Consider the following 26,471-nt stretch of genomic DNA (forward strand, 5'->3'; position numbering starts at 1 on the left):
ACAACTATACTCACGGACAACTTTTTTTGGCAAAGCAGAAGAGGCTAGGCAGGAAAAGGAAAGAGACGGCCTTTTGTACCTGCGCTGTGGTGGTGGATTGTTCATTGTTCGGGCTGGGAAGGCAGAGAGGGGGAAAGGGATCTATGGAGCTGCATAATGAACAACACAGCAGGGGTACAAAACCCTTCTCCTTCCCTTTCCTGCCTAGCCTCTACTGCATTGCCACAAAAGAGTTGTCCGCGAGTATAAGAACCAACAACATGTCGAGAAACCAAATAAGACAGACCTGTGTTGTTGTCCTTGTTAGCAGTGTTCTAATGGCAAAAGTATGCGAAATACTGCTTTGAAGACATGGGCTTTTCCAGCCTTCATAGTGTTGGGAAACCGGACGCTGCGTTGGTTGTCACTTTCGTTGTTGTTGCCTCATTTAACCTCTCTGCTTGCCTTGTATCTATCCCTTGTCCGAGCAATTTAACTCCTTAGCACCTTATAGCAGACTCTTAAGATTGCCAAAATTGTCGGACGAGATCACGAGCTACTTGTCGAGGGAAAAGGGAAACCCGAATCAAGAAAAACAGCGACGGCACGCATGAAGTTCTCGTAAAGTACTTGAGAGTAAACACGGTGGACTTCTCGGAAAGGTGGTCTTTCAAAAGTGCCTTCGTCTTTCTTTCTTTCTTTCTTTCTTTCTTTCTTTCTTTCTTTCTTTCTTTCTTTCTTTCTTTCTTTCTTTCTTTCTTTCTTTCTTTCTTTCTTTCTTTCTTTCTTTCTTTCTTTCTTTCTTTCTTTCTTTCTTTCTTTCTTTCTTTCTTTCTTTCTTTCTTTCTTTCTTTCTTCTTTCTTCTCTTCCTTTCTTTCTTCCTTTCTTTCTTTCTTTCTTTCTTTCTTCCTTTCTTTCCTTCTTTCTTTCCTTTCTTCTTTCTTTCTTTCTTTCCTTCTTTCTTTCTTCCTTTCTTCCTTCCTTTCTTTCTTTCTTTCTCTCCTTTTTTCTTTCCTTCTTTCTTTCTTTCTTTCTTTTTTTCGTTCTTTCCTTCTTCCTTCCTTTCTGTCTTTCTTCCTTCCTTTCTTTCTTTCCTTCTTTCTTTCTTTCTCTCTTTCTTTCTTTCTTTCTTTCTTTCTTCTGGCAGCATTTGATTTGGCACGCAGTCTGACGGTTTCGCTACTCGTCCTTCGGTACGGGAGAAATAAACGATGAAATATGGCATTTTTTTGTCATTTTTTCTCTTCGACGTGAACGCGTTTTGTGCGAAGAATACACTTGTAATGAACCGCGTGTAATGGCCTCGCAACCAGGCCACTATCGCTCCTGTGCGAAAGCGTGTTGCAGATTGCCTTCTCACGTCTAGCTTGCCACGCGCTTCATTTCAGAGCAGACTGCAGAAGGGCAAATTAAAACTGAGTACGCTATGCCCGCGCGCAAATTGAAGGTTCCGCTTGAAAACAGTAGACTCCGTACGGGGAGCGGAGCAATACCGATAGTGCCCAGGGCGGTTTAACGTGCCAAGGGCTATGAAACTCGGCGTGCTGGGACGGCATCGCAGGCGTGGGCTTGGCGTGCTTTGACGCGGTTGTTATCCACCCTAAACTCTCCTGACTAGAAGTAAGGTTCACTAAAAGAAAACCCACCGCACTTCGCTGTCTGTGAAATCTGGGTTACATCAGTGATGCAAGGTGCTCCACGTAAATTGAGCCGAAATGAGGAAACAAGTTGGTACACTGCAATGGCATGGAAACTAACTCGAGTTTTTGGTGGCGACGTCGTAAAGGTTGGAGTTTTAACGTTTTCGCAGAAACGAATTATTTATTCTGTTGGCTATTTCGCTATAAGCTTGTTTGAAACTTGGTATTTATTATACGCATAGAGGGGGTTTTCTGTGCCTTCAAGTGCCTTAAATACGAAGTCTGGTAGCTTTCAATGAAGCCTTAATGGCGCAAAGAATTTTGTCCTTGGAGTTTAAGTTATTTCAACCAGGCTCTTTAGATGCTCTGCAATATAAATCTTTTTTTTTAACATCACCACCGGTTTTAGATAGTCCTTTCATCAATTCAAGCTCATTATTCGGTTATTTCATGCGTTTACCAAGAAAAAGTATTCCTGCATGCGCTCGAACACCACGGTCTGCAATGCGTTCATTTTACCCTCACGCAATGCGCCTTATGCAGTCGCGTTAGTATAGTCTATGCACCAAAAGGTTTTGCTGCATCCGCCTGGCCCATTCATCGCCATAGTTACAGATGTACTTAACGGACAGTCACGATTCCTTTCAGGAGGAATAGCTCATGGTATGTGCCTGTGTTAAAGAATGCGCAACTGCTAAAAATAGAAACTGGGCCCATTATGCACAGATATGATAGTAGAGCAGTACACTCTCAAGCCCAGGAAACCTGGACAAATTCTTCTAGTTAGCATGGCTTCCACCAGTTGCCGAGTGGCTCTGAACACCAAAAATCACAGCTGGGATTCAGTCAGTCAGTCAGTCAGTCAGTCAGTCAGTCAGTCAGTCAGTCAGTCAGTCAGTCAGTCAGTCAGTCAGTCAGTCAGTCAGTCAGTCAGTCAGTCAGTCAGTCAGTCAGTCAGTCAGTCAGTCAGTCAGTCAGTCAGTCAGTCAGTCAGTCAGTCAGTCAGTCAGTCAGTCAGTCAGTCAGTCAGTCAGTCAGTCAGTCAGTCAGTCAGTCAGTCAGTCAGTCAGTCAGTCAGTCAGTCAGTCAGTCAGTCAGTCAGTCAGTCAGTCAGTCAGTCAGTCAGTCAGTCAGTCAGTCAGTCAGTCAGTCAGTCAGTCAGTCAGTCAGTCAGTCAGTCAGTCAGTCAGTCAGTCAGTCAGTCAGTCAGTCAGTCAGTCAGTCAGTCAGTCAGTCAGTCAGTCAGTCAGTCAGTCAGTCAGTCAGTCAGTCAGTCAGTCAGTCAGTCAGTCAGTCAGTCAGTCAGTCAGTCAGTCAGTCAGTCAGTCAGTCAGTCAGTCAGTCAGTCAGTCAGTCAGTCAGTCAGTCAGTCAGTCAGTCAGTCAGTCAGTCAGTCAGTCAGTCAGTCAGTCAGTCAGTCAGTCAGTCAGTCAGTCAGTCAGTCAGTCAGTCAGTCAGTCAGTCAGTCAGTCAGTCAGTCAGTCAGTCAGTCAGTCAGTCAGTCAGTCAGTCAGTCAGTCAGTCAGTCAGTCAGTCAGTCAGTCAGTCAGTCAGTCAGTCAGTCAGTCAGTCAGTCAGTCAGTCAGTCAGTCAGTCAGTCAGTCAGTCAGTCAGTCAGTCAGTCAGTCAGTCAGTCAGTCAGTCAGTCAGTCAGTCAGTCAGTCAGTCAGTCAGTCAGTCAGTCAGTCAGTCAGTCAGTCAGTCAGTCAGTCAGTCAGTCAGTCAGTCAGTCAGTCAGTCAGTCAGTCAGTCAGTCAGTCAGTCAGTCAGTCAGTCAGTCAGTCAGTCAGTCAGTCAGTCAGTCAGTCAGTCAGTCAGTCAGTCAGTCAGTCAGTCAGTCAGTCAGTCAGTCAGTCAGTCAGTCAGTCAGTCAGTCAGTCAGTCAGTCAGTCAGTCAGTCAGTCAGTCAGTCAGTCAGTCAGTCAGTCAGTCAGTCAGTCAGTCAGTCAGTCAGTCAGTCAGTCAGTCAGTCAGTCAGTCAGTCAGTCAGTCAGTCAGTCAGTCAGTCAGTCAGTCAGTCAGTCAGTCAGTCAGTCAGTCAGTCAGTCAGTCAGTCAGTCAGTCAGTCAGTCAGTCAGTCAGTCAGTCAGTCAGTCAGTCAGTCAGTCAGTCAGTCAGTCAGTCAGTCAGTCAGTCAGTCAGTCAGTCAGTCAGTCAGTCAGTCAGTCAGTCAGTCAGTCAGTCAGTCAGTCAGTCAGTCAGTCAGTCAGTCAGTCAGTCAGTCAGTCAGTCAGTCAGTCAGTCAGTCAGTCAGTCAGTCAGTCAGTCAGTCAGTCAGTCAGTCAGTCAGTCAGTCAGTCAGTCAGTCAGTCAGTCAGTCAGTCAGTCAGTCAGTCAGTCAGTCAGTCAGTCAGTCAGTCAGTCAGTCAGTCAGTCAGTCAGTCAGTCAGTCAGTCAGTCAGTCAGTCAGTCAGTCAGTCAGTCAGTCAGTCATTTATTCAACAAAAAACATAAATCATACATCAAAAGCTGGTGGGCCCATAGCCATAGCTAGTTTGGGCCCATAGTTACGCACAATTGTTTGAGGCACAGAATGTTCGAGGCATCTCATCGATTTTCTATGGCGGAAGTGGTTGGCATAAGTGCGGGAAGCATTTTATAGGTGAAATTTTGTAGCAAGGAGGAATAGTCGGCAATGATGATCGCCCACAAAGAATCCCTCGGGACTCTGTAGCTTTCCCAAAATTGCAAGTTTAAAGTATTCCCTTTGAGTCACGCGGTGTTCGCTGATGGCGACCAAGAGATGACGCCAGTGGCTGACGTTCGGGAGAGCAGGGCATGCTGATGCGTGACAGCGCCAGCGAGAAGTGCTAGGTGTACAGGAGGTGATTTAACATCCGCCAAGCGAAGCGTTTTCCCTAGGAAAACAACATCGGCCGCTATCTTTTTGGTGAATAAAGTTCACAAAATACGTAGTACATATGCAACCTCCCCACAACCGCCCCTCCAAGAGTGGTCTATAAAATGAGGGTATCACTCGAGCGCAATAACTTTAACCGCCAATATTCAATAACAGTCTTATAATGTCAAGAAGACGTTGCGGTATTTGGAAATAACAATTGCCAGCAAGCGGAAATGGTCTAAAGATATTCTAAACGTCAGAACTGACAGTACAGGATCACTTAACCGACTCAGAATATTGCTAACCATGCCCCCTGTTTCGCCTACGAAACATGCATTCGCACAAAACTGGAATACGACTCAACCATTGGCGTCCGTGCCAGACCTACCTAATTGGCTCATTAGAAGCAGTGCCAAGTTCATCAGCCCAATTTATGGGGTCAAACTATGTGCCGGCGCATCAGTGTTTCAAGCATCGAATAGTCCCCGACCTACCTCCGCTGCCATTTCACGTCGAAATTGCACAACTCTGCCTTTTCCATAAGCTATATTACAATTTCTCTCAAATGCGCAGCACACATCTACCCTGATCTAACAGAACATTGAATCGTCTATCTCACATTATAAATTTTCAGTGTTTAAGTGGCTCTACTAATGACTTCACTAAATCTGTTTACTCTCCGGGGCAGAGCGCTGTAATAAGCTGCCAGAGTTAATAGCAACTGGACATGATCCGATAAAATTTCAAACTTTACTCATTAATCATCTTTATCACCATTTCGCAACTTACGCTCATTGTCTGTCCCTTGTTATTTGCTTCATTTTAATTTATTATTAATTGTTGGTGCTTCTTTTTTATTCACTTGCCTGCAATGTTGGTTTCGGGGACAGATGACCGCATTGAACTCCTGACGCTTTTGCTACCCTTTAGGGGCTTTTAAGGGTGAATAAATGGAGGTGGTTATGATAAATCCACCCCTGTAGACGTCAGGTAAGCTGCACGCATTGCTCGTGTATTTCTCTAAGGTCGATCTTTTCTCGCAGGTTAACATAGCTATTGTCCGTTATGCCTTCTTTCATGGCACACAGCGCAGTGCTTTGTTCTCCGCCTCTTGGATGCGCAGCCGGGTACTGTCCATAGTTCTGCACACCATGATCCCAAACCGCAGAGAAAGGCCCTCTGCGCGCTATGATGTACATAGTGTCTCAACTTGAAGAAAAAAAAGAGAGGACGTTCATTTCCTTGCGTATTCACTTGCATGTATCATATTCTTATAACTGCCTTTGGTTTAGCGTGATGGAGAAACTCATCGTACACTCGAAAACGCCGGTGACATACACCGGCAGTCCTTAAGCATGGAGGTAAAGTGTCTGAGCTGAGGAAATTCAGTTCAACAGTTCCTGGGTTCCAAGGCTGCAGGGGCAAAGTAATGCTGGGTTCGATCAAATGGTATCATCAGCGGTGGACAGAATTTAATGCTTGGAAAAGTATCAAGCGGCATCGCTTTGGGTTCGAATCTCTATAATGTCCTCCTCGGTCTGTACGAGAAGCAAGCCTGTCAGCTCACGCATGTCCGAGCCGTGAATCGAATCCCCTATTCAGCACCCTACTTTCCCTTACCCAGGCCCAATACATCAAGCTCTTATCCGCTCTGCAGCCTCTCTACAAGGCTGCTGTTCATCAACTTGGGCATACCTCCACCAAAAACCTTCACGCCACGGGTCTCTTCCTTCCGCTTTCGTACCTCATCAAACTTCACAATGTTTGCCAGATGGCCCGGTTCTCTGGCACCCATCAGGGCTGACGGCTTCCGCCGCAGGCCAGAATTTCTCCCATAGACATCGCTCAACGTATGTTTCCCAACACTCGCTCCCCATCGAATCTCCGCTTAACCCTCACTCCACGAAATATGCCCCTTGCCCTATACACACGCGAGCCGCCGGTAGGCCCAAGCTTCACGTTATATCCTGCCCCTCCTTTTTCTCATGCCACCGCGCACGCGGACGCTACGCTGTTGCGAGGAGCGCTGAGAGCTTAATTTGTCGCTGAATAAAGTGGTTAGCTCTCTTTCTTTCCCTCTACGTCATTTCAAGCTTAAATGTTGAGCTGGGCTGCATCGAAAATACTGTGAATTGACGGGAAACGTGACTGCGACGCAGATATAGAAACACGCTTGTTACAGTCGCTGAGCGGACATGCACACAGGCCCGATCCGGTCGAGCATCTTTTTTTTCCACTTTAAATATTACAGTAGTACGAAGAAGCCATGTTCTCGAACTTTGTGGCGGGTTAGCAAAAACTGGCTATGGGGAGATGCCATTCAGAGATATCAAATATTAGACCATAAGGAAATGAAAACCATGCGTAATATCGTATTCATTTTTCCACGGCACATACGAGCCCAAAGCGCCCAGCGCTTGGGCATTATCAGTGGGGAAAGCTCTGCGCTATAAAGGACGGCTAGATAGCCTAGAGAGCGAAAACGAGTAACGCCACGGCTCCTTTGGTTCAGCCTGGCCAGAGCGATTAGGCTGCTCAGTCGTGGTGATTTTGGAGCTTGTTTACCGCCGCTGGGATGGTTAATCAGAAGTCTTCTAACGGTACATACATTTCTTGTCAAGTTCACTAATACAGTCCGTTTTTTTTTTTAGAAGAATGGAGCATAATTTTCGCCGCAATCCTAAACTTCTATTGGGCAAATTTAATCGCTTCTTTAAACAAATTTTTAATCGCACACGACGGTATCTTTTCAGGGCTCATGTAGGCCGGCCTTAATAAATTTCTTTCTAGATAACAGCTTCAGCATTACGCCAGTCGGAGTAATAATCATCAGTCGACCTGAGCCTAATTCAATACAAAAGCCTGTTCTCACTGTCCGCCTGCTATTAAAGCCGAGCAATAAACTTCATAACCTCATCACTCTTCCTGCTTCCAGTCTAGGATGGCTAATTATTGACAGAAAACGAGCTCGGGCAATTAAAACAACCGGTGTTCGTGTCGGAGCCTATAGTAACGATTATTGGCAGTTATTTAGGAAAACTGGATAGGCATGCCATCAAAAATTTCAGAACTGTCTACTACAACGGACGAGAATTCCACCCAGGTTGTGCTAGTGCACGTATATCACATATTGCTAAAGTAGGAAAAATACATCCATCTTTTCTCCAGCCAGTGTTATCCGCTCGCTTACCTCGATTTGCTGTCGGTTATTGCAGGTTGCCATAATAAACGCATAATAAACGCACCCCGTTATTTGGCACTCTGAAAGTACAATTTATTTTACAGCGAAAGATGTAATAGCTTTGTACAAGTCATTTAGCAGAAGCAATTTGGGGGTACAACGGCAGCCCTGTAACGCGTTATGCATGACGTGTTTTTGTAGGTGAACAACACCACCGCTTATCTCAAAGCGTGAGGGAGGTGTCCACTGACCGAGGGAGCCAATAATGAGCATTGCCTTTCCTCAAAACGAACGGAGGGTTTAGACTGCGAATAAGGCAACATTGGAACTAAAATATGTGTTTCGTGCAAGCGGGCCCTGGAGTCCGAGAATTGTGCCGGGAACGCGAGCGAATCGAAGTCGGCAAGCGGAAGAAGACTCAGCATGCACGTGAGCGTATGGACGCCAAAACGGGCCTGTGAGACGCCCAACCAGGCAGTGGCCTGTGAAACTTCAAAATGGTCCTGCCACCCCAGACTTCTCGGTCGCTAATGCCAATCAGGTTTCGCTGATTATTGTGCTAAGCCGATAAGCTTAGACCTAATCATTTTTTTCCTTGTGTAATAAACGCACCAAATTCATTTGTCGCACAGTCTACTGATGATGATAGTGAATGCTAGCAGGCACCCATATTTAAACGCCTAAACAATTACGCCTCTGACGAACGTCAAGACTTTTAAACCTCACCCCACGGGACCATTAAGAATGTTCCGCGAGGAACGCGAGAACCAATACAAGCCCCCATATGGTCACAAAGGGTTTATTTCTTCTATCTGCCATAGTAAGGATTTTAGCAACTTGTTTCAGCTAAGGTTCGCTCTGAATGGTGCGAGTTGTTCTGGAGTGAACTCTATAGTTGTGATCTCGTTGGACAGCAGGATGGGCTGCTGCGTAATTTATAGATGTGGGTTTAAGATAAAAGTTGCTGATATGCCCTTGTAAACGGAAACCGTGTGGAGTATGCGTTTTAACGCGGTGGCATTAAAGGTCCCCGTTCAACAGAAAACACGACGTCGTCATCGTCGACGGTGGCGGCGTGAGCGAAAAATCCCTAGAGAAGCAACCTAGCTGCCATCTAGGTCACATCACCTTGTGACGTCATCACAACCTGCCCACCATATTGTGAGTAAATTGGCTACCATGGCAGTTCAATTTATGATTAATCGGGAAGACCAATGTGGGTCTCACAAGCCCCACCAATGGCAGCACCTGCCATCGCAGGGTAATGGCTGCACCATTGTGCTAGGAGTGGTATGAGGACTTCCAGAAATCTATGAATGTCAAGTTGAGAATGGCCATTTCCGCATAGATGGGGCATTAACCAATTAACGCTATCGTGTCGTACCTTTAGGCGGAGCTTAAGAGCCCCTCCAGTTTTTTTTTTTTGCTTTATTGAGAACGTGAGTTGTTCCTGATGAAGTATTTATTCCACCAGCCTACTTTTCGTCCTATTTTTACCGCTTCAAATTTTCACAGAATGCTCCACCCGGCATAATGAGCGCACCACCAAATATCTGTATTTTGAGGGAAAAAAAAGTGGGTTCATTAACTTAGTAAATATGGCAATATAAATGAAATAAAAAAGAGTTAAATAGAAGGCAAATGAGGACATATAAGTTCCTTTTTTATTTCTGTGGTTTACAGCAACACTTTTTATTCTGCTTAAAGTCCTCGGTGGTTTGACGCTCCCAGAAGAATTTCATGGCTCTCCTATTGAACTGTTTAAAGACCCTCGCCGCCTATCACCACTGCGATTGCAGCCTGATGTTTGTGTTGCGCGCGCGTACGGTGTGGTCTGGATGCACGCCACTCTCAAGAGAACTGAATGCGGAACAGTTTCCTTGTCCCAACCACGACAAGTCGGCACTCTGGACACGCAACTCCTTATTAGTAGTCGGGACGGCCTTGCAAAATCCGGGTTGGTTTGTAACCCGATTTTAAAGCGGAGCGCGCTGTAGTCGCTGTAGATGCATGAAATGAAAAAGCTCGACCATGTGGCGATCATTAAGAGACGGATGCAGTGAACTTATTAAAGAAAAAAAAAACAAGTTTTGGCATATAAAAAAAATCCGATTGAGAAAATACATCCTAAAGCTATTACAGCTCCCTGCGTTTTAAGATGCACCGTTTTTTTTCTGAGCGTTGAGTTCATGAAAGCGGTTTCCAATATTGTGTTACGTAGTACTACTCTCGTTGGAATGGAGTCTGAAGTAAACGGGCGCGGCGCTATGATCTCATGTGTCATCATAGAAATACGAAGATGTAGTACCTATATCGCTTCTCATTCGTACGTAGCTTATAAAACGCTCGAATACAATGAAGTGCAAGCTCTATATACGCCAGCAGACCATGCGAGAAATCATTGTTGCATATACTTTGACGCCGCTTGTACTAGCAGGATGCGCGTGCTGGGAACGAATTTATTGCAGGGTCGCCTCGTGACCCAGTCACCCGGCGTTAAAAACCAGTGGATGGAACATGCAACTCCATTCATACTTGCACTTCAGGCTTGCGAGACGATATCGGAATAATTTTTTTTTTTCGAGCACCCGCATCTATAAAACTTTTGCTGCCGAGTCTGCATTTCTGAAGGTGAGCATGAAGGTGAGCCATCTGTTTATTTGGTCAGCCTTAGCCTCCTCTCGTAGTTTTGCAGAGCTTGTCAAGGTGTCTTGCCTACGAGCATTTGTTTTCAACTAATCTAACCGTGTACAATTCTTAGAACGAGTCAGATAAGCCTCGCGTCAAAATACCGTTCAGGCTGTAGGCCAGAAAGCAGTAAAGCAGTTGTCCCATGGCACAGAAGTTTATACAGATCCAGAGCAGTCCTCCGGGGAACAATTTCCGAGGGAGCACTAACGCACGCGCATGGGCAAAATGATGGTACGAAGTGGAAGCGCTTGCATGATTCAAGGCAACATTCTGGACGTCGCATGGAACCGTTCGATATGCATGCCCTAGGTCGGTCACACCGGAACACCGAAGCGAGGTTGCCAGTGAAAGCAAACCCCTCAAGAGGAATCACTATCGAAGGCATTGAAAAGGTTGTGCTCTCTCTCTCTTTTCTCTTTCTCAAATCTTCCGGGCTAGAGCTGCAAGCATGCGCTAAGCGATGTCAGCTGCGTCTGAAAGCTCTAAAGCAAGCGAAGTCCTTCCGCGGAAGGTCGTCGTGGCTAAAGCAGCAAATATTGCGAGACTCAGCGGAGCGGCGCGATGCCCTCGCCCGCCAGTGCCAGTGCCAGTGGCACCAATGGGGCGCGCGATGAGGAAGCCCAGGCGCGCGGGGCTGAGCTGGCGTTGTGCTTGCTGTTTGCAGGCCGCGCACAGGATGGGTCCGCTCGCATTGCTGGTGGCTCTGCTGGTGGTGCAGCTCGCGGTGTCCCCGGTCTCCAGCGGGCTCTGGGAGCTGGCGGACCGGCCTCCGAGCCCCAAGCGCGCGCTGGGCTTCTTCTTCGCGCAGTCCGTCAACCAGGAGCCGCCCGAGGGCGCCGCCAGGCTCGTCTCCAGCCGGCCGCGCGCCCGGCCGCTGCGCTGGGGCTGACTGGACGCGACGCCGGCCCGCTGCCCCTCAGGGTCGCCCTTCTCTTCCTCCTCTTCCCACTCATCTTCCTGCTCGCTTGCTCCACGACACCGATGCCCTCGCGGCCGCCCTGAGCCGGCGGGGTCGCGCGCGCCCCTGCCGGCCCCGCGGGGACGCCAGGCAAGTCGCGCTCCGAACAGAGTCCTCCACCGCACACGTCGCCTGTCGCCGCCTCGTAACAGTAGCTGCTCTGGGACGCCGAACGCCGCGCGCTGTTGTCATGATTGTTATCGTTTTTTAAATGGATAGGGACAGCCTACCATCTGTTGGCCGCTTCATTCTGTCCCCGACCTGTCGCTCCGCTGCTGACGCTATGACTGACAGGGAAAATATAATACAACTCGTGGTTAAAAAAAGAAACAGCTACGGAGCAAAACAAAAAAATGCATCCCACTCACCAGCATCTCACCTGTGCTTTCAGACTGCTGTTTTTTACTCTACGTTGTTTGTTGATGTTCGCTGAATATGCTGGTGCAGTGGAACTTGAGCAACTGTTGTATTCCCTTTCCGAAAGCGTTGTTTACCTTCACACAAACACTACCCGGGTGCAAGGCAGTAGCATTTACTTCTACGTACACAAGGCTCGAAGCTGTCTTGATGCGCTGACAGCAGTGACTTGGCGTGTTCACACTTGCGTCGAAATTGCTGCAAGTGGGAAGGCGGCCTCTTCGTGCGGCAGAAAGAATACAATATTTGTCTGGCCGCAGACGCTGCTCGAGTACGTCCTCGTGCGTGGCTTGGACAACACTTCAAGGTGTTTCTGGCATCGACCGCAAATGGCAAGGTCTTAATTACACCACAAATACGAATGAGTCAAATAACTCAGTTTTAAGAACATTTCAAGCGGCGACATCTTGCTCTTGATCGCAGCGGGAGTGCTTGAACCATTATAATGCTAGTTTCCAGATGCGGTCGACACTGAAAACGCCTTTTTTTATGCATTATTGTCACATTTAACGGCATAAAACGCATCTTTCAGCGGAAGTATTGCTGTACCCCTCGCATTTATTCTCAAGCATCTGGCCTTTCCAACCAAATAATTATTGCCGCTGCATGCTGCCTCTGTAGAGCACGTACAACGTGCCTTGGTTATGTATATGCTTGTTCTTCTCAACTGCTGTATCGCATTTTTGTCAAAACTTGTGTTCCTTGTCTTTGGTGCCTAGCGGCCAAAATACAGCGTATAGGTTTCAAAGTGTCAGCGTCCTTTTATGCCATGAGCCAAGACTGCAATGGGCGTGCCTATTGTCTAGGGTCGATTGTAGTAGCGCTTGGCGTGAAACTTCGCATGCGGTCGTGGAAGCGAGGCACGGGAATGTTCGTTTACAGGAATTCGAGACAAGCGCTTCTAATTCCCTTGGCTGCCACCACGTGTCGCATGGCACTGAACATTCAAAAACAACGCGTTGACGTCATCCGTGACGTAAGAAAGAAATAAAATGACAGTGTAGCTGCAGAACAGAACGTGATTAGCCGCTAGACTTAGCGGCACTGGCTGGGAGTTGCCCCGAGTTCCTGATAATGCCCAGGCCGTGAGCCAGATCTTAGGGAAAGCAAAAACAGAAGGGAGCGAGAAAATGACCGCTTGGTGGCGGTTGAACGGTTTTAATGAGGCCAGTGTGGGGTTAGCTTCGCTCGGCCCTTGTGGACTACGGGCAGGAAAGAAAAAAATGCAAAAAGATTATGTAATGATATGGCTCACATACTGGGGCTCAATAACAACACGAAAAACTAATAAAGCTGGTATGAACGCACTGTATAACGCTCGTAAAGTTCGTGTCCAAGCGTTAATCAATCGGGGAACGACCCGCGCTCTCATAATTCATATATCCAAGGGGTGTGCGACGCAACGATAACTTGTCGGCAGTTTCGTTCAGGCACCGAACACCGTTTTCTCTTCAGATGGTCGCAACCGCTTTGCTTCTTTAGAGCACCTTGTCGCACCTGTCACTTGGTATCCTCAAACGCGTCGTAAGCTGGGTTCTAGCGCTGCACTTATGTCACTAAACCGCTCGACTTCGCTGAAATCGCAGCGTGGACGCTTTTGGAAACGGGCGCTCCTGACTTCTCCCTCGATCGTGGCTCACTGCAAGCTGCGCGTGAACAGCGAAGCTCCGCTTCCTAATAGTTCTACTTATAGGTTCACTAATGTAGAGAGAAGCCATGTTAGTGTTACTTTTGCAAATTATTTTACGCATGAGGTTTCTAAAGTGAACGCTTCCATAAAAAAAAAAGAAAAAGAAAACTAAGGCAAGCGTTGGCGCCTGCGAGGTGCGAGGAATCGAAATGACCGCCTTTTGAGCGTGCTTGCGGTTGCCCTTCCACGGTCTGTGGGAAGCATCAGGGAAGTTCGGAAGCCCTTTGCCAGACCTGTTTTGTAGAGCGGCGCAAAAGAACTCTTGTTTAACGCTGAGTACACTGAAGAAAGAAGGCTGTGCTGCGACTTGAATAAAACGAAAACTGGAAACCAAAGGAGACACAACTATAACCTGGGCACTCCGGTGGAGTTAGTAGTGGTTCGTTGCGGCAGTTGCGCGCTTCCCTCACCGTTTTTCCACACGACGATACGCATTGCATCTAGTAAAGTACAAAACAGAAGAAACAACAATTATTTAATGACGAATGCTGGGTATACAACAGCTGTATATTGCAGGTTCCCACCTAAGGGGCAGAAACGTGGCGGCTAACGAAAAGGGTTCAGTTTAAGTTAAGGACAACGCAGCGAGCTATGGAAAGAAAAATCATACGTGTAACGTTAAGAGACCGCAAGCGGGCAGAGTGGGTAAGGGAACTAACGCGGTTTAATGACATCCTAGTCGAAATCAAGAGGAAGAAATGAGCTTGGGCAGGGCGTGTAATGCGAAGGCAAGATAACCGCTGGTCCTTAAGAGTAACGGAGTGGATTCCAAGAGAAGGCAAGCGTAGCAGGAGGCGGCAGGAAGTTAGGTGGGCGGATGAGAATAAGAAGTTTGCGGGAATACGGTGGCCGCAACTGGCGAAGGACAGGGTTAATTGGGGAGACATGAGAGAGGCCTTTGCCCTGCAGTGGGCGTAGTCAGGCCGATGATGATGAAGATGACGCTAAGCTGCCAAAAATAGGCCTCTGAGCAATCACGCGTTTTGAGGCAAATTGCTTGTTTCTCTGTCTGTTTTTGTGAGCGACAACAGGTCCTACCTACGTGCGTATTCTCCGCAATTATCAAAAGAACACTTTTTGGGGGATTCGTTTGTCTTTTTTTTTCCCCCGATGCGCTTCCGTTGAGCCACAAGTTCCTACTTGCTGAGGGCTGCAAACAGCGGCGACCATTTTGTGGTGACGAGTACGTTGAGAAGTGAACATCCTCTGTATATGTGTTCCTCGAAATACTTTAGCAAACGTCCAATCGTTAGGGTGTACGATGTGTGTAGCGAATAGTCAACTATGTGGAGCTGAATAATAATAAAAAAAAACATGCGTGGCAGAAATGGAGACGGTGAAGTTTTCACCCCAAGAACCGATGAGAGAGGGCAATGGAGGATGAGATTTTAATAAAACCATATTTGCTGGCCAGGCTACACCCCATTGGGAAGTCTCGCCGAGTACAACCTATAGCGAACCCGGTAGATATTTTGTGATTGCCAGCCGCATTAACGAGGAAGGTGTAAGACCTGACGGCCTTAGTTCCTCGCATGTTGACCTGGGATCTTCGCGCGTTCTCACTGCATAGGCAACTTTTCTTCATGTTCAGTTTCTGGTCGCCGCCATTGGCTGAGCACCGGTGAACGCGCAAAAGTAGAACTCCAAAGTTGTCTATACGTCACGAGAAGCTTTCCGGTTGCCGGGCACGAGTTAGCGGATTTCTCCAGACGCTGCTCTGTTTATCACTGACCGACAAAAGTTACGAAGTTGCCAAAATTATGAAGAAGTAATTGCAAGAACGTCCTCACTTCCTTCCTTTTTTTTCCCCTAGGACTACGCTGTAATTAACAGAAATGTCCGTGAGCACCATGAAAACAAAACTTACTGCAAAAGCACAAAATAGGAAGGTATGGAAGGTATGCCATTGCCAGCAGTGTGACAATCGCCGTGCGGGGCGTTGCTTTTCAGCCTCCACGCCTTACTGGGCGTTGATGTTTTGAAATATCATGGCACAAAAGAGGTAGCCGTAAGGTGTTAAAATATAAACTACGGACGCGTAAGAAACAGAAAATGGAAGTCAAGTCGCGAAAAGCGCAATGAGGTTTAACCAATTCGTTACCATTTGAAGCCTCTTTTCGAGCTCCTTTGAAGCTGTTGTACGTGGCTTACAAACTGTCTTGCACGATGCTTACGCGGGTTGAGCACCCGCCGCTGACGCAAAACAGTGGCACCTGAGCAGATAACGGCCACAACATGCTGGCCACTTTGCGCCAAGTGGTGCTTGGTGCGACTTTGTTCGAGCTAATTCTCAAAACTCGCGGGCCTCATCTGTGGTCCAGTTTTGGTGGGCGAGGCCAGCTGAAATGTAGTCGCAGTTGAACTTCGTCATTTAGACCTCCTATACACCTTCATTTCAAAACGAATGACAGCAATTTGGGTGCCTTTTAAGTAGACCTTTGTCAAAGCGCATTCTCCCTCTATTGGTGTGAAGGCAGTGATTGATGAGCACCGCACTTTGATCCGCCAGCTTTGTGTTCGTGACGCAAGGCAAGCTATGATCCATTCAGCTGGCAAGCTAAACAATGTGGACTTTAAGATGCACCGAAACACAAAATTCTTAGAGAACAAGCAGCGCTTAGAGCCCTATCGTTAGAGAGGTAGAGAACTTCAACCATCACGTTGTTGTAGCACAAAATACGTTTATCAAAGAACTTTCTGTTTGACGACCGTCTTTCACACACGAAAAGCCGTGAAGGAAACTAAAATTGGCGTTTTTTTTTTCAGCTACACTAATGCATTTCGACTGATCTAAATTTAAAAACATTGAAAAGAGTGAAGAAGCGGTCAGCCTACTTTTTTCTCCTCATGCACACTTAGGTTCTTTCATCTCATGTACAACGGTTGGCATTTTATCATGGGCATGTGCCGCGATTCATTTTACTCATACAATCATCGCCTTGTTAACTTTAGTTTCAAACACTGTCCTTCAACCATCTTTGGTATTACGTATTGATGCTTAAAGGCACCGGAAAACGACTCGATGTCTCCGACACTTGCCGCTGTAAGAAATGTCTGCATGCTTGTGACTTCTCGTTCTCCCTGTTGTGTATAAATGTATGCACGTAATAAAACTTGTTGGTGTTACACTTGAGTTTTTCAGTCATACTCAGGTGGCTTTGCTCTTTGTCTACTGGTACTGAATAAAAGCAAAGAAAGAAGAATTACGCCTTTGTCTCACTCACACATTGATATCCATGGATTTCGCTTCGGACACGAAGCGAAGAACTTAAGTTGGCGCTGTAGGGAGAGAACATAAGTGAGAGGAAAACCTTTGTTATGGATAACAAGACACCGAGCCCAGGGTGAAAAAGCAAGAAGAACAAAAGAAAAAGGGCGAAGGAGAGGAGGGATTTCATTTCATTTCATTTTATTACCTTAAAGACCCCTCGCGGGGTATTACATAAGGGGTGGGATTAGCAGAAAAGGTACAAGACAAATGCTATTAGTGATCATGAACAAAAAATGTTGTTTAGATTGCTTGCAAATGATGGACAGGTGATGTCGACGATATGCTGGGGAAGGCCGTTCCAATCTTTAGCTGCACGTGGGAAGAAGGAGGCTGAAAAAGTAACAGTTCGGGCACGTGGGCGAAAAACTTGAAGCGTGTGGCTAGTGCGGTGAGAAATGTATGATGCTGGCGTGATATAAGGGGCACGGTTAAGTGATGAGTAAAAGAACTTGTGGTACAGTGATAGCGTGGCTATGCGACGACGAACGGAAAGAGGCGATAGTGCTGATTTGGTTTTTAAGGCTGAAACACTGACGTCGTAGGAGTAAAGGGATAAAGAAAGAGAGAGAAATAATGTTCTCTGCACACAAATTTGAACCGACGGTGGTGTAGGCCGGCCATCACTGAGATTTGCGCTACAGATGGTAACATAACGGTGAAGAAGACATCATGGTGTGCGTCCATACGTCCACCGGCGTGTCCTCAAATTTTCAGGAGCTGCAAGATATGAGCAAGGCTCGTGGAAACAGGCTAGCCGGCGCGGCCAAAGCATGACCACGGCTACGGAACGGGCTATGCGCGGCCTCCACTATCACTGCGAAATGCGTCAGTAACGTCACAGATATCTGAAGCAGTGAGCTACCAGATCATGGAACACGCATTCCTGTTTTGCGTGGCAGCGCGATGAGCTGTACATCTCAGCTGCCCGGTGTACACTGTACGCTACTAAGAAGACGCCATGCCAATCAACGTTTTCATCGTTTCTCGTATCCATCATTAAAGTCGTCACCCCGTGGTCGCGCTTAATAACGTAAGTATGAAACATACCCAGGAATTCTAGACAAGCGCATTTCTCAGCGGGAAGTTGTCGATGAACGCATTTTTTTCGTACATCGTGATTCTCCTATAACAATCAATCCGGAGATCTCCTCTCGGCAGACTTGCATTTTTGCTATTAACGTGTTTGCCATCGTCAAAAATGTTCCCCGTTGGTTTTTTATAGCAGTCTAACTGCTATATGCGAGCGATGGACAAATTTTAAAAGAATGGTTTTGCTGCGCATCGGAAGAGTGGACCATTGCCTTCAATATTTCCGTAAGCGTACCTTACAATATTCTACAGTTGCCTCACAATTAAATTGAGGTCCAACAGGAGTGCTGGACTTGTCTTTCGTCACGTTTGCACCTGGACGACGTTGGGGCGCTGATCTATGCCGCCTGTTAAGCGTTGCAAAGGGAAAAAAGGCGGTACTGAAGCTATTGCTTATTTGATAGTAAATCATTTCTAATGCTGAGGTTATGTGTGACGTTCAAGCGTTTTTTTTTTTTTTTGAAATTGCCGCAGCGAAGGAAGAAGTAAACTTAACTTTGGGCTTTTCGCCTCGCTCTTGAAGACGCAACAGCAGGTGCAGCCGTTGTAGCGAATGCTTTACCCATCGGTTGTTCTCTTAAAAGCCTTAACTTTTTAGGTTGTGGAAGTCTTAGTGTGCACCTTATCCCCATTTCCGCTGGGCTGTGAACCCAGATGCTTGACGGAATACCTCTGACACGGTCTGCACACGGCGGGGCAGGCTGACGTCTTTGCCTGGCTAGCACTTTTGGTAACAGTGAGACTCACAGCTTCAGAAATCTGTGCCCCGGCTCCACAATACGCGCCACTTGTATAATGTGCGAACCCTGACGTGTGCCGCACCCGACCACCTCAGAGCTCTTTGTTCTTGCCAATTGCAAAACTTCCCAGCGTGAGTGAGGGAGTGAACGTTTATTGAAGAGGATGGTGGCTGGAGCGCATGTGGGTGGGCCCTCAGTCCAGGACTCCGGAAGCTTCTGCCGACCTTGCGATGAGAAGGAGCGCTGCTCGGATGTCATTAACCCGCGTTTGTTCCCTCACTCACTCTGCCAGCTTCCAGTCTCTTAACGTTACAGCTATGATTTTTCTTTCCATAGCTCGCTGAGCGCTCCTTCACTTAAGTTGAACCCTTTTCGTTAGCCTCTACGTTTCTGCCCCAAAGGTGAGTGCCGCTAAGATAGAGATGTTATATACTTTTCTCTTGAGGTACATTGGTAAACTGCCATTCATGACCTGAGAGAACCTGCCAAATGCGCTTCAGCCCATTCTTATTCATCTAGTTATTTCACTCACGTGATCCGGGACTGTGGTATTATCGTATTAGCAGTTCCATTCACGACTACAAATATTTGAAATCGCGCGCACCTGCTAACATTTCAGCTCCACTTCCACACTATAATGTTGTACCACGCAGTTTATCGCCTACCCTGGCTGTGAGACACTGACCAGCGCTCACTAACCTGCTGCTTAAGTCTTCTGTTAACGTTCCCGCTTTTAGCATATAGTTTGTCCGGATCTCCATTCCAGAATTTTTAAATGGCCCATAGGTGAGCTCTCGCGTATAAGCACGGCGCTGTACCGCGTCCGAGCGGTGAGAGTCTTGAACAGCTTCACTTAAAAAATAACCGTGGCACGAGGAAGCCAGTCGCTGTGTCAGATGCAATTAATCGAAAGCTGGCACGGCTTGACGAAGACGTAATGATCACAGCTTGAGCACATGAATATCGAAATGTGAGATTTTATATGCAAAGAAAAAATATCTGAGGCCGCACGTGCTGAGTAGTTAATGTTACTCATCACGAAAGGACTCCGTCGACTACCCGTGACAACTCCTTGTAGATCTAATTTCACGACTCTTTTTCAGCGACATTTGCATTTCAATGGCACAAGATGCAGAACATGTACATTTCTGGTTTACAGTGTCTTCGCGTACGTGTATAAGTAAAATGTGTTGCATAGCAAGCATCGCCCCGCCGCGGTGGCTCAGTGGTTACGGAGCTCGGCTGCTGACCCGAAAGACGCGGGTGCGATCCCGGCCGCGGCGGCTGAATTTCGATGAAGGCGAAATTCTAGAGGCCCGTGTGCTGTGCGATGTCAGTGCACGTTAAAGAACCCCAGGTGGTCGAAATTTCCGGAGCCCTTCACTACGGCGTCTCTCATAGCCCCAGTCACTTTGGTACGTTAAGCCCCAATAAACCAAGCATAGCAAGCATCATATTCTTTATCGTATCAAACTTTGCCGTGAGCTCATTATTACTATTTCAGACAAAATGGCCATGCCATAAGCATAATCCAAAGGCCGGAGACGGGATAGAGGTCTTACTAACGAACACATTGATGCCTTAGGACACCAGCCGTTCTTTTTATATGCAGACACTCGCGCCGAAAAAAGCAACAATGCAATACTGGTCTACTCGACACATTGCAAGCGCTTGGCAGTGTACCAGGAGGGTAATCATACTCTCCCACTCCACCTTTTGTCAGCGCACAGAACTATAAAGAACGACAGTATCGTGAGTGTTTGCGTCAGCGCACAGAATAAACAAAGCTGTCGCAACAGTTAATGTGCGGAAAGCGTGACAACAGTTTGTTGTTGGGCTAGTTAGTGAAAGGGGAACACGAGGAAAAACAGCGCGTTCACTTTTAGAAAAGAAGGACTAACCGGGGGGCGAGAGGTTAGTCCTTTAGGGGACTAACTGACCTGCCACTGGCATTCGTTCTTTTCGGGACTAACCGAAAACGGTATAACTGTTCGTTCCCTCGGAACGGGGTGCAACAGCTGCCCCCGGAAGCAGACGTTTAATGAAAAAATGCAAACGAAGCGTGATTTTCAGCGTAATGTAATGCGGGATAGTTTCCGTCTGCACTTTACACATATAATAACGAGAAAGGCAACAAATAAACACACATGTAACATCATGATTCGCACCGACATCCTTTGGATTCAGAAACCGAGCGGTCATATGACTAGGCTGCCACAGCAGACGGTTGAAGAGAGAAAATGAAAGCCTTATATGCGAAGCACATACGTTGCCTGTGTTTACCACTCGAAATGTTATCAAACGTATTGCCGTTTCGAGCACAGCATGGTGATTTTGCTGTCATATGGTTTTGAAGCAAGCTGCGGTAAGCCTTAATGCGCACGCATTTCGGTCTAAATCGCGTTTTGGGCCAAAAAAGAAGTGCTGAACTGTGTATACATTACGACCGGTACTTCACAACCACAACAGTTGTTTTATTTTCGTTTTTTTTTGCGGAGGACTTTTTTTTGCGGATTAGGAGGTCTTATTTGGGGCAGTTGGCAGCTGCAAATTACAGCCTGTTGAAAACAAATATAGAAGGCCGTGGATCACTTCGTATGTTACTGGCGGGCAGCGGTGACAGGGAATGTACTGCTTGCCACTCACCGTTTCGCTAAGTGTCGCCGATACTTACACAGCATCACATAAGCTCGTAAACAAACGGCAACGATATGAAACTACGTGTACTTGCTCAACCCTAACTCACATTCGACACGAATTGAAAGTCATAGTACTTTTTTTATGAAGTTGCACAGCTGCCGGCCGTTTCGGTTGAACGATGCTTTTTTCTCACGCAAAGGAATCGATCAGCTTCGTCACGGGCAGGGTCAGTGCTCTCATTGGCCTTAGACGACATCCTGCGCTTCAAAAATCGAATACTATTGCAGTCGAGGTCTTATCAAGCGAATATTATCGCGTGCTGCTATGCCGCAATTCGCTCCCCACTAGTCTCTTTCTCAGCAGTTAATCCGTTGAGTTCGCGCACGGCGCGCATTTGTGGAAAGAAGAGTATCATGTGAAAATTTAGGGACTAACGGGGCGTTTTGAGGGCTAAAGTTTTCTTTGCTGCCGCCTGGACCGTTTTTGTAGCGAAAGCTACACTAGGCTAGCAGAAGCGCATTTCGCAGTGCCTGCCAAAGGGCACTACTGCGCATGCGCCGTTACCAAGGCAACCATAGCCCCGCAGCCGCTGCGCTGCATTGCGCATGCGCACAGTCGCGCCTCACAGCTGCGATATAGGCCGGAAGCGATGCACTCGCTCCTCAGAGGCGCACTGTGGGGAAGAAGGAGAGCGGCCGTGCTCGTCACGTCAGCACTAGAGGCTGCGTGTAATTGAGTCTTCCGATCCAGAAGTCGTCGCATGGCTCAAGGCTGGCTAACAGCGTGAAAACGAGGCGAGAAACGCTAACCGGGTGGCCGAGACGCCCGAAGAACGAGAGGAACATCTCGCGAAGAGACGCCGCCAAGCTGCAGAACGATAACGACGGCGTGTCGCTACCGAAATGTCAGCAGACGAAACAGCTTTCGCTACGTATTTCCTGGCATAGCTGAGCTAAGCCACTGCCATTTTTTTCTTAGAGTGCGTTGAAAGAGAACTAGGAAGAGATATCGACAAGGAAGAAACCTGTCTAAGCAATTTGCATGACTGGAAAATGCGCGCGAAACGTCTTCACAAAAGTTCACGGCCTTCTTTTCGCTGTTGGTCCGAACCAACAAAATTGGAGTTCGGTCTCGGCAACTGGTCCACCCCTTACACGAATATGCACCGGAACAAATGTCCAGAGATCACGCCACGAAAAAAAAAAAAGATGAGAACACCTCAGGCCAAAAGTTCTCGTGCCGCGAGCGGTCAAATGAAATCACGATTCGCTCGAGACGATTTTCTAACTGTTCTAGCACAAGCACCCGCAGTTCCCGTGCGTAGCTCACCATTCGTTGCAGTGATTGCACATTACAGAGAAAAGGCACACCACTTCCTCTAACCGCTCACGACGCTCCGCTCTTGAGTACGCACGCTGCTGTCGGTCGTGACAAAGAAGACGAGCCGCTGCCATGGCTCTCACGTAATCTGCATGTGCGTAGCATTGTGCTCATTCGCTTTCGAGAGCGTCAATACCGACACATCTTGAAAGAAAATGGGGCAAAATAAAGGCGAACAACACGAGACGTATCATAAGACGAGGGCTGCCTCCTGTTCAGGTTCGACGATTTTAAAGCGAAAGCTTTACTGGCCTAGTCGATCCAAGGTCATCGGCGCCGCAATTTGACCTTCAAGTGGAAGAGTGGTGGAGGTGTGGGAGCCACATGACATACCTTTATTTCATTCCCTCCTTTATCCCTTTCGTTAAGGCGCGGTTCGGGTGTCCACCAAGATGTGACTGTTACTGTGTCATTTCCTTTCCTCAAAAGCAACAAAAAACAAGTGGGCCACCGGCGTTCATTGGGTTCATTGGCATTGGCGTTGACAACGTTGTAGAATCCGTTGATTGTGACGAAAGTAAAGGCGCACAACTGACTCCCTGGGTCAGTGGACACCTCAATCTCGCTTTGGTGTGCACCTGCAAAAACCTGCTTTCGCTCAGTATTCCGTGCTTAGCAATGCTAAACAGCCAGCAATTTTTTTTTTTGCGCCGTTTCCTTTCCAGATGATCCCCTACCAACTAGCTCGAGCTTTGTTACTTCAGCTAACACGCTATTGAAGGCTGGACTAAAGTTCGGACATGCCATCCGCGCGCGGCGAATCGCCGAGTGTTTCGCCGGGGTGATGCCGCGCCTGACTGTCCCATAACTTGAACCTTGCGCATGGTCCCCCGCAGCGGTCATGCTGTGTCCTCTGCTGCTTCTGGTGGCGGGAGCCGTGGTTGCGTCCAGCTGGCCCGTCGACCAGGAGGCCTGGAACGCCGACGACCGGGACCTGCTGGCCATGCGCTACCTGTCCGGTGGCGGCGGGGGCGGCAGCCGGCCAACCTGGCTCAACAAGCGGGCGCTCAGCCTCTTCGCCCACTGGCGGCCCCAGTACACCCCTGGAGGCGACGAGCCCGAGCTGCCCAGCGACATCTCTGGAAGGCCGCACGGACTCCCGCTGCGCTGGGGCTAGGAGCGCCCTCTACCGCCCCGACCGCTCACCCCCGACCTCAGGCGCAGCATAAAGCTGCAGCGAACGCGCATGCATGCATGCCCCACTAGGTAGCTGCTGCGCTATAGAGAGCGCAGTGCCCGATCGAATTCTGACCCCATTAAAATACGCGGACACATATGGACGCCGTAACAGTCTCGAGAAACCACCCACAACTAACCTTGTTTGTCTTTCTCGTCGCCACGAATCAATTTCTGCTCGTTTAGTGGAAGTGGTGGACGATGTCTGCGCCACGTACTGTATCCTTCCCTCGAGCTCCTTGTCCCGAGGAACTTTTGCGCACCTCATAGGCTGGATTTACTGCCTCGCAATGTGCTCCTTTTTTTCTCACGTTACCTTTCACAATGAGTATTAGGATGTTCCTGTTGTGCCCCTGAGGAACAGTACATGTCATTGTGGTACATCATCGAGTCTCGCGACGCCAGCCTGGCAAACCGTTTCAAAGCATTCCGCTCGTACACTCATAGTAACTGGGCCCCACTCATTGTTCTTCATTTACAGCGGGGCCATGCACGAGATAAAGAACCGCGATGTGTTCGACGTTCCTTGCAAGCGGCTGGTTCATTTTTGAAGACCCTCCATTATAGCTGCTTGCGAGTTGTCCCGGAAGCGTTCTAGTGAGCTCCTAGCCATGGTCGTTTATTGTTATTTATTTACCTAAGTTGTTCATGAAACTGAGAAGCGAAAGCGGCCTCATTGCTGCCCTGTCACACAGCCCGCAAATAAGCATGTGCTAGGAAATCGGATCTATATATTACTTAGGGGACGGTGGAAATGTAAGTTGCGTGAGCAGTCATGAGTTTTTCACATTACTCGGGAGTTTCTATATTGCTATATTTGTTAGTGGCAAATATATCAAACATCACTCATTTTGTTCACTAAAGTAGATCCACAATTAACACAAAGTATTCGGGTGCGGATGAATGCATTCTAATATTTTACTGGAATATAGCTTCTGAGAGAAAAAGCGTCACAGCACCATACTCATGAGCAAGCTTTCCTTTTCCCCCTCCCCCTGTCCACTCAAAAGGAGTTCAGACGTTCATGCGTAAAGTTTTCGATTGTTCGCCGTCATCCGTACTGCATCGAAGTGAGTCCTTTAGTTTGCAAATGCACGGAACACATGCGAAAAGCTGCTTACATATCACATCAATAATTCCTATTTTATTTTCGTTTAATCGTAAACAAATAGCCATAGCTCGCATGGGACGCGACATATTTGTATGCAGACAAGCCGTAAGGCGTGAGGTTATTATTGAGGCGTCGTTCGAACGTTACTTTGTGTTGTGACCTCACAAGGGGTCGTAATGAAACTAATCGGTATAGAACAGCAGTAACTTCATGCTCTGCGCTCTTAAAGCTTGCAAACAAGCCGTGTATTTCGTCATATCAAAGTCTGGGAGTGCAAAAAGTAAGGAGAGACAAGCGGGGGAGAAGGAAACTAGAATACATTTGAACAAAAAAAATTAAAACCAGGTGATCATCGCTTCCTGAATATTTTTTTTTTCTTATGTTGCCGCAGCGTTTGATGTTACTAAAGCATAGAGTGAGTCGGATTGCACGGTCGGAACGCGTGCTAAACCTACGCGGGCTGGAGAACGCTGACCGCTGGTATGTAATTTGAAAAAGCCCATTATAGTGGTGGCGGCGACGTCACTGAAACCATTATGCATCGCACGTAATGAAAATTATGCAAGTATTTCTGCGGACAATTTTATGTCGATAAAACTGCCTCGTTGTCCTCCCTGCAACAGCGGAAGCTAGCCTGCCGAACGTTGAGTCGGTGTTTGTCAAGAGCTTGGAAAATTATTCACTGCGGCCAATTACCTGTAACTTCGTTACGTTTCCCGCGCATGCAACTTTCATCGTAGATATATCTCATTTGTCGTGCTTTGTGTAAAATAATGTACGTATTACTTGTGAGTTCACTCCTTCTAAAAAAAAAAAAGATAATAAAGATGCAAGAAAAAATGTGCAAGTTGTTTTGCATAAGACAACAAATCGGACAATCTACTTACTTACGAGTGGCTTGCATGCATAGTCGTTATACGATACGTTGTTGTATTGCTCGCTGTCCAATAAAGTGTTGTTGTGGCAGTATCGTTAGTGCAATTTATTTATTGTGCTCCCAGACACGCGGACAGTTCTACAGAGGCAGCTGTTTACGGCTTTTCGTCTGAAACGGGCGGTACGCTTCCGCACGAAACCACAAAACACGCACCCTGCAGTCTTGCTGCATCATTTTGCGCAAGGAACATTAATGGGTAAGCGAAGCGGGCTTGACAGGAATGCCAAGCTGCATGCAGAACTCTGCAAGCGGTTCAAGCGAAACACCCGTTTGTAGAACGCTCGATGAACTCCGAGCAGCCACGTCTTTTTTTTTTCTTTACTTCAAGTATTGCATAGTGTTCCGATGTATCTTTCTGAGAAGTATATTATCCTCACATACTCTGAGTGACTCTAGCATCAAGTCAAGATCCTCGAGAGTAGGCTGCTTGAGCTTCCCATCCACGTCGTTTCCGCATGCAGCTGACTGAAGAGCGTCACCTTCCACTGAGCGGCACGCTAGAAGCGATAGCAAATATCTTTCAACGCGTGTTCATCAGTGTGGTTCACAACAAGAAATAACTGATACATGCATCATCACGGCGGTTGTCGTCACTCCTTCGCGCAGCAAAGGTAGGTACATTATCCTTTTAGTTTCTTATTTTCTTTTTTTTACTAGGACCGCATCCCACTTTGAAAGCTGAGCTTGCGGGTAAAAAAATCTCTTCTTCAGTCATGTTCCTAAGCTAA

General features: G+C 47.4%; 1 protein-coding gene across 2 annotated transcripts in view; it reads left to right on the top strand.

The window, feature by feature from the left end:
• Window positions 1–25,775, top strand: part of LOC149352794 (uncharacterized) — a 123,458-nt gene extending 97,683 nt beyond the window's left edge. Inside the window, exon 2 of one of the 2 annotated variants that reach the window (XM_089581992.1) lies at window positions 10,999–16,575. In XM_089581992.1, the coding sequence (XP_089438118.1) occupies window positions 10,999–11,336 (338 nt within the window). In that variant the 3' untranslated portion in view covers window positions 11,337–16,575. Of the gene's footprint in view, window positions 1–10,998; window positions 16,576–23,355 lie in introns of those variants that run through there. The other variant, XM_089581993.1, reaches the window with a different exon arrangement.
• Window positions 25,776–26,471: the final 696 nt, after the last annotated feature.

The sequence above is a fragment of the Amblyomma mixtum genome, chromosome 3 (genome assembly GCF_055824585.1).
Source record: "Amblyomma mixtum isolate Tamu chromosome 3, ASM5582458v1, whole genome shotgun sequence".
Lineage (NCBI taxonomy): Eukaryota > Metazoa > Arthropoda > Arachnida > Ixodida > Ixodidae > Amblyomma > Amblyomma mixtum.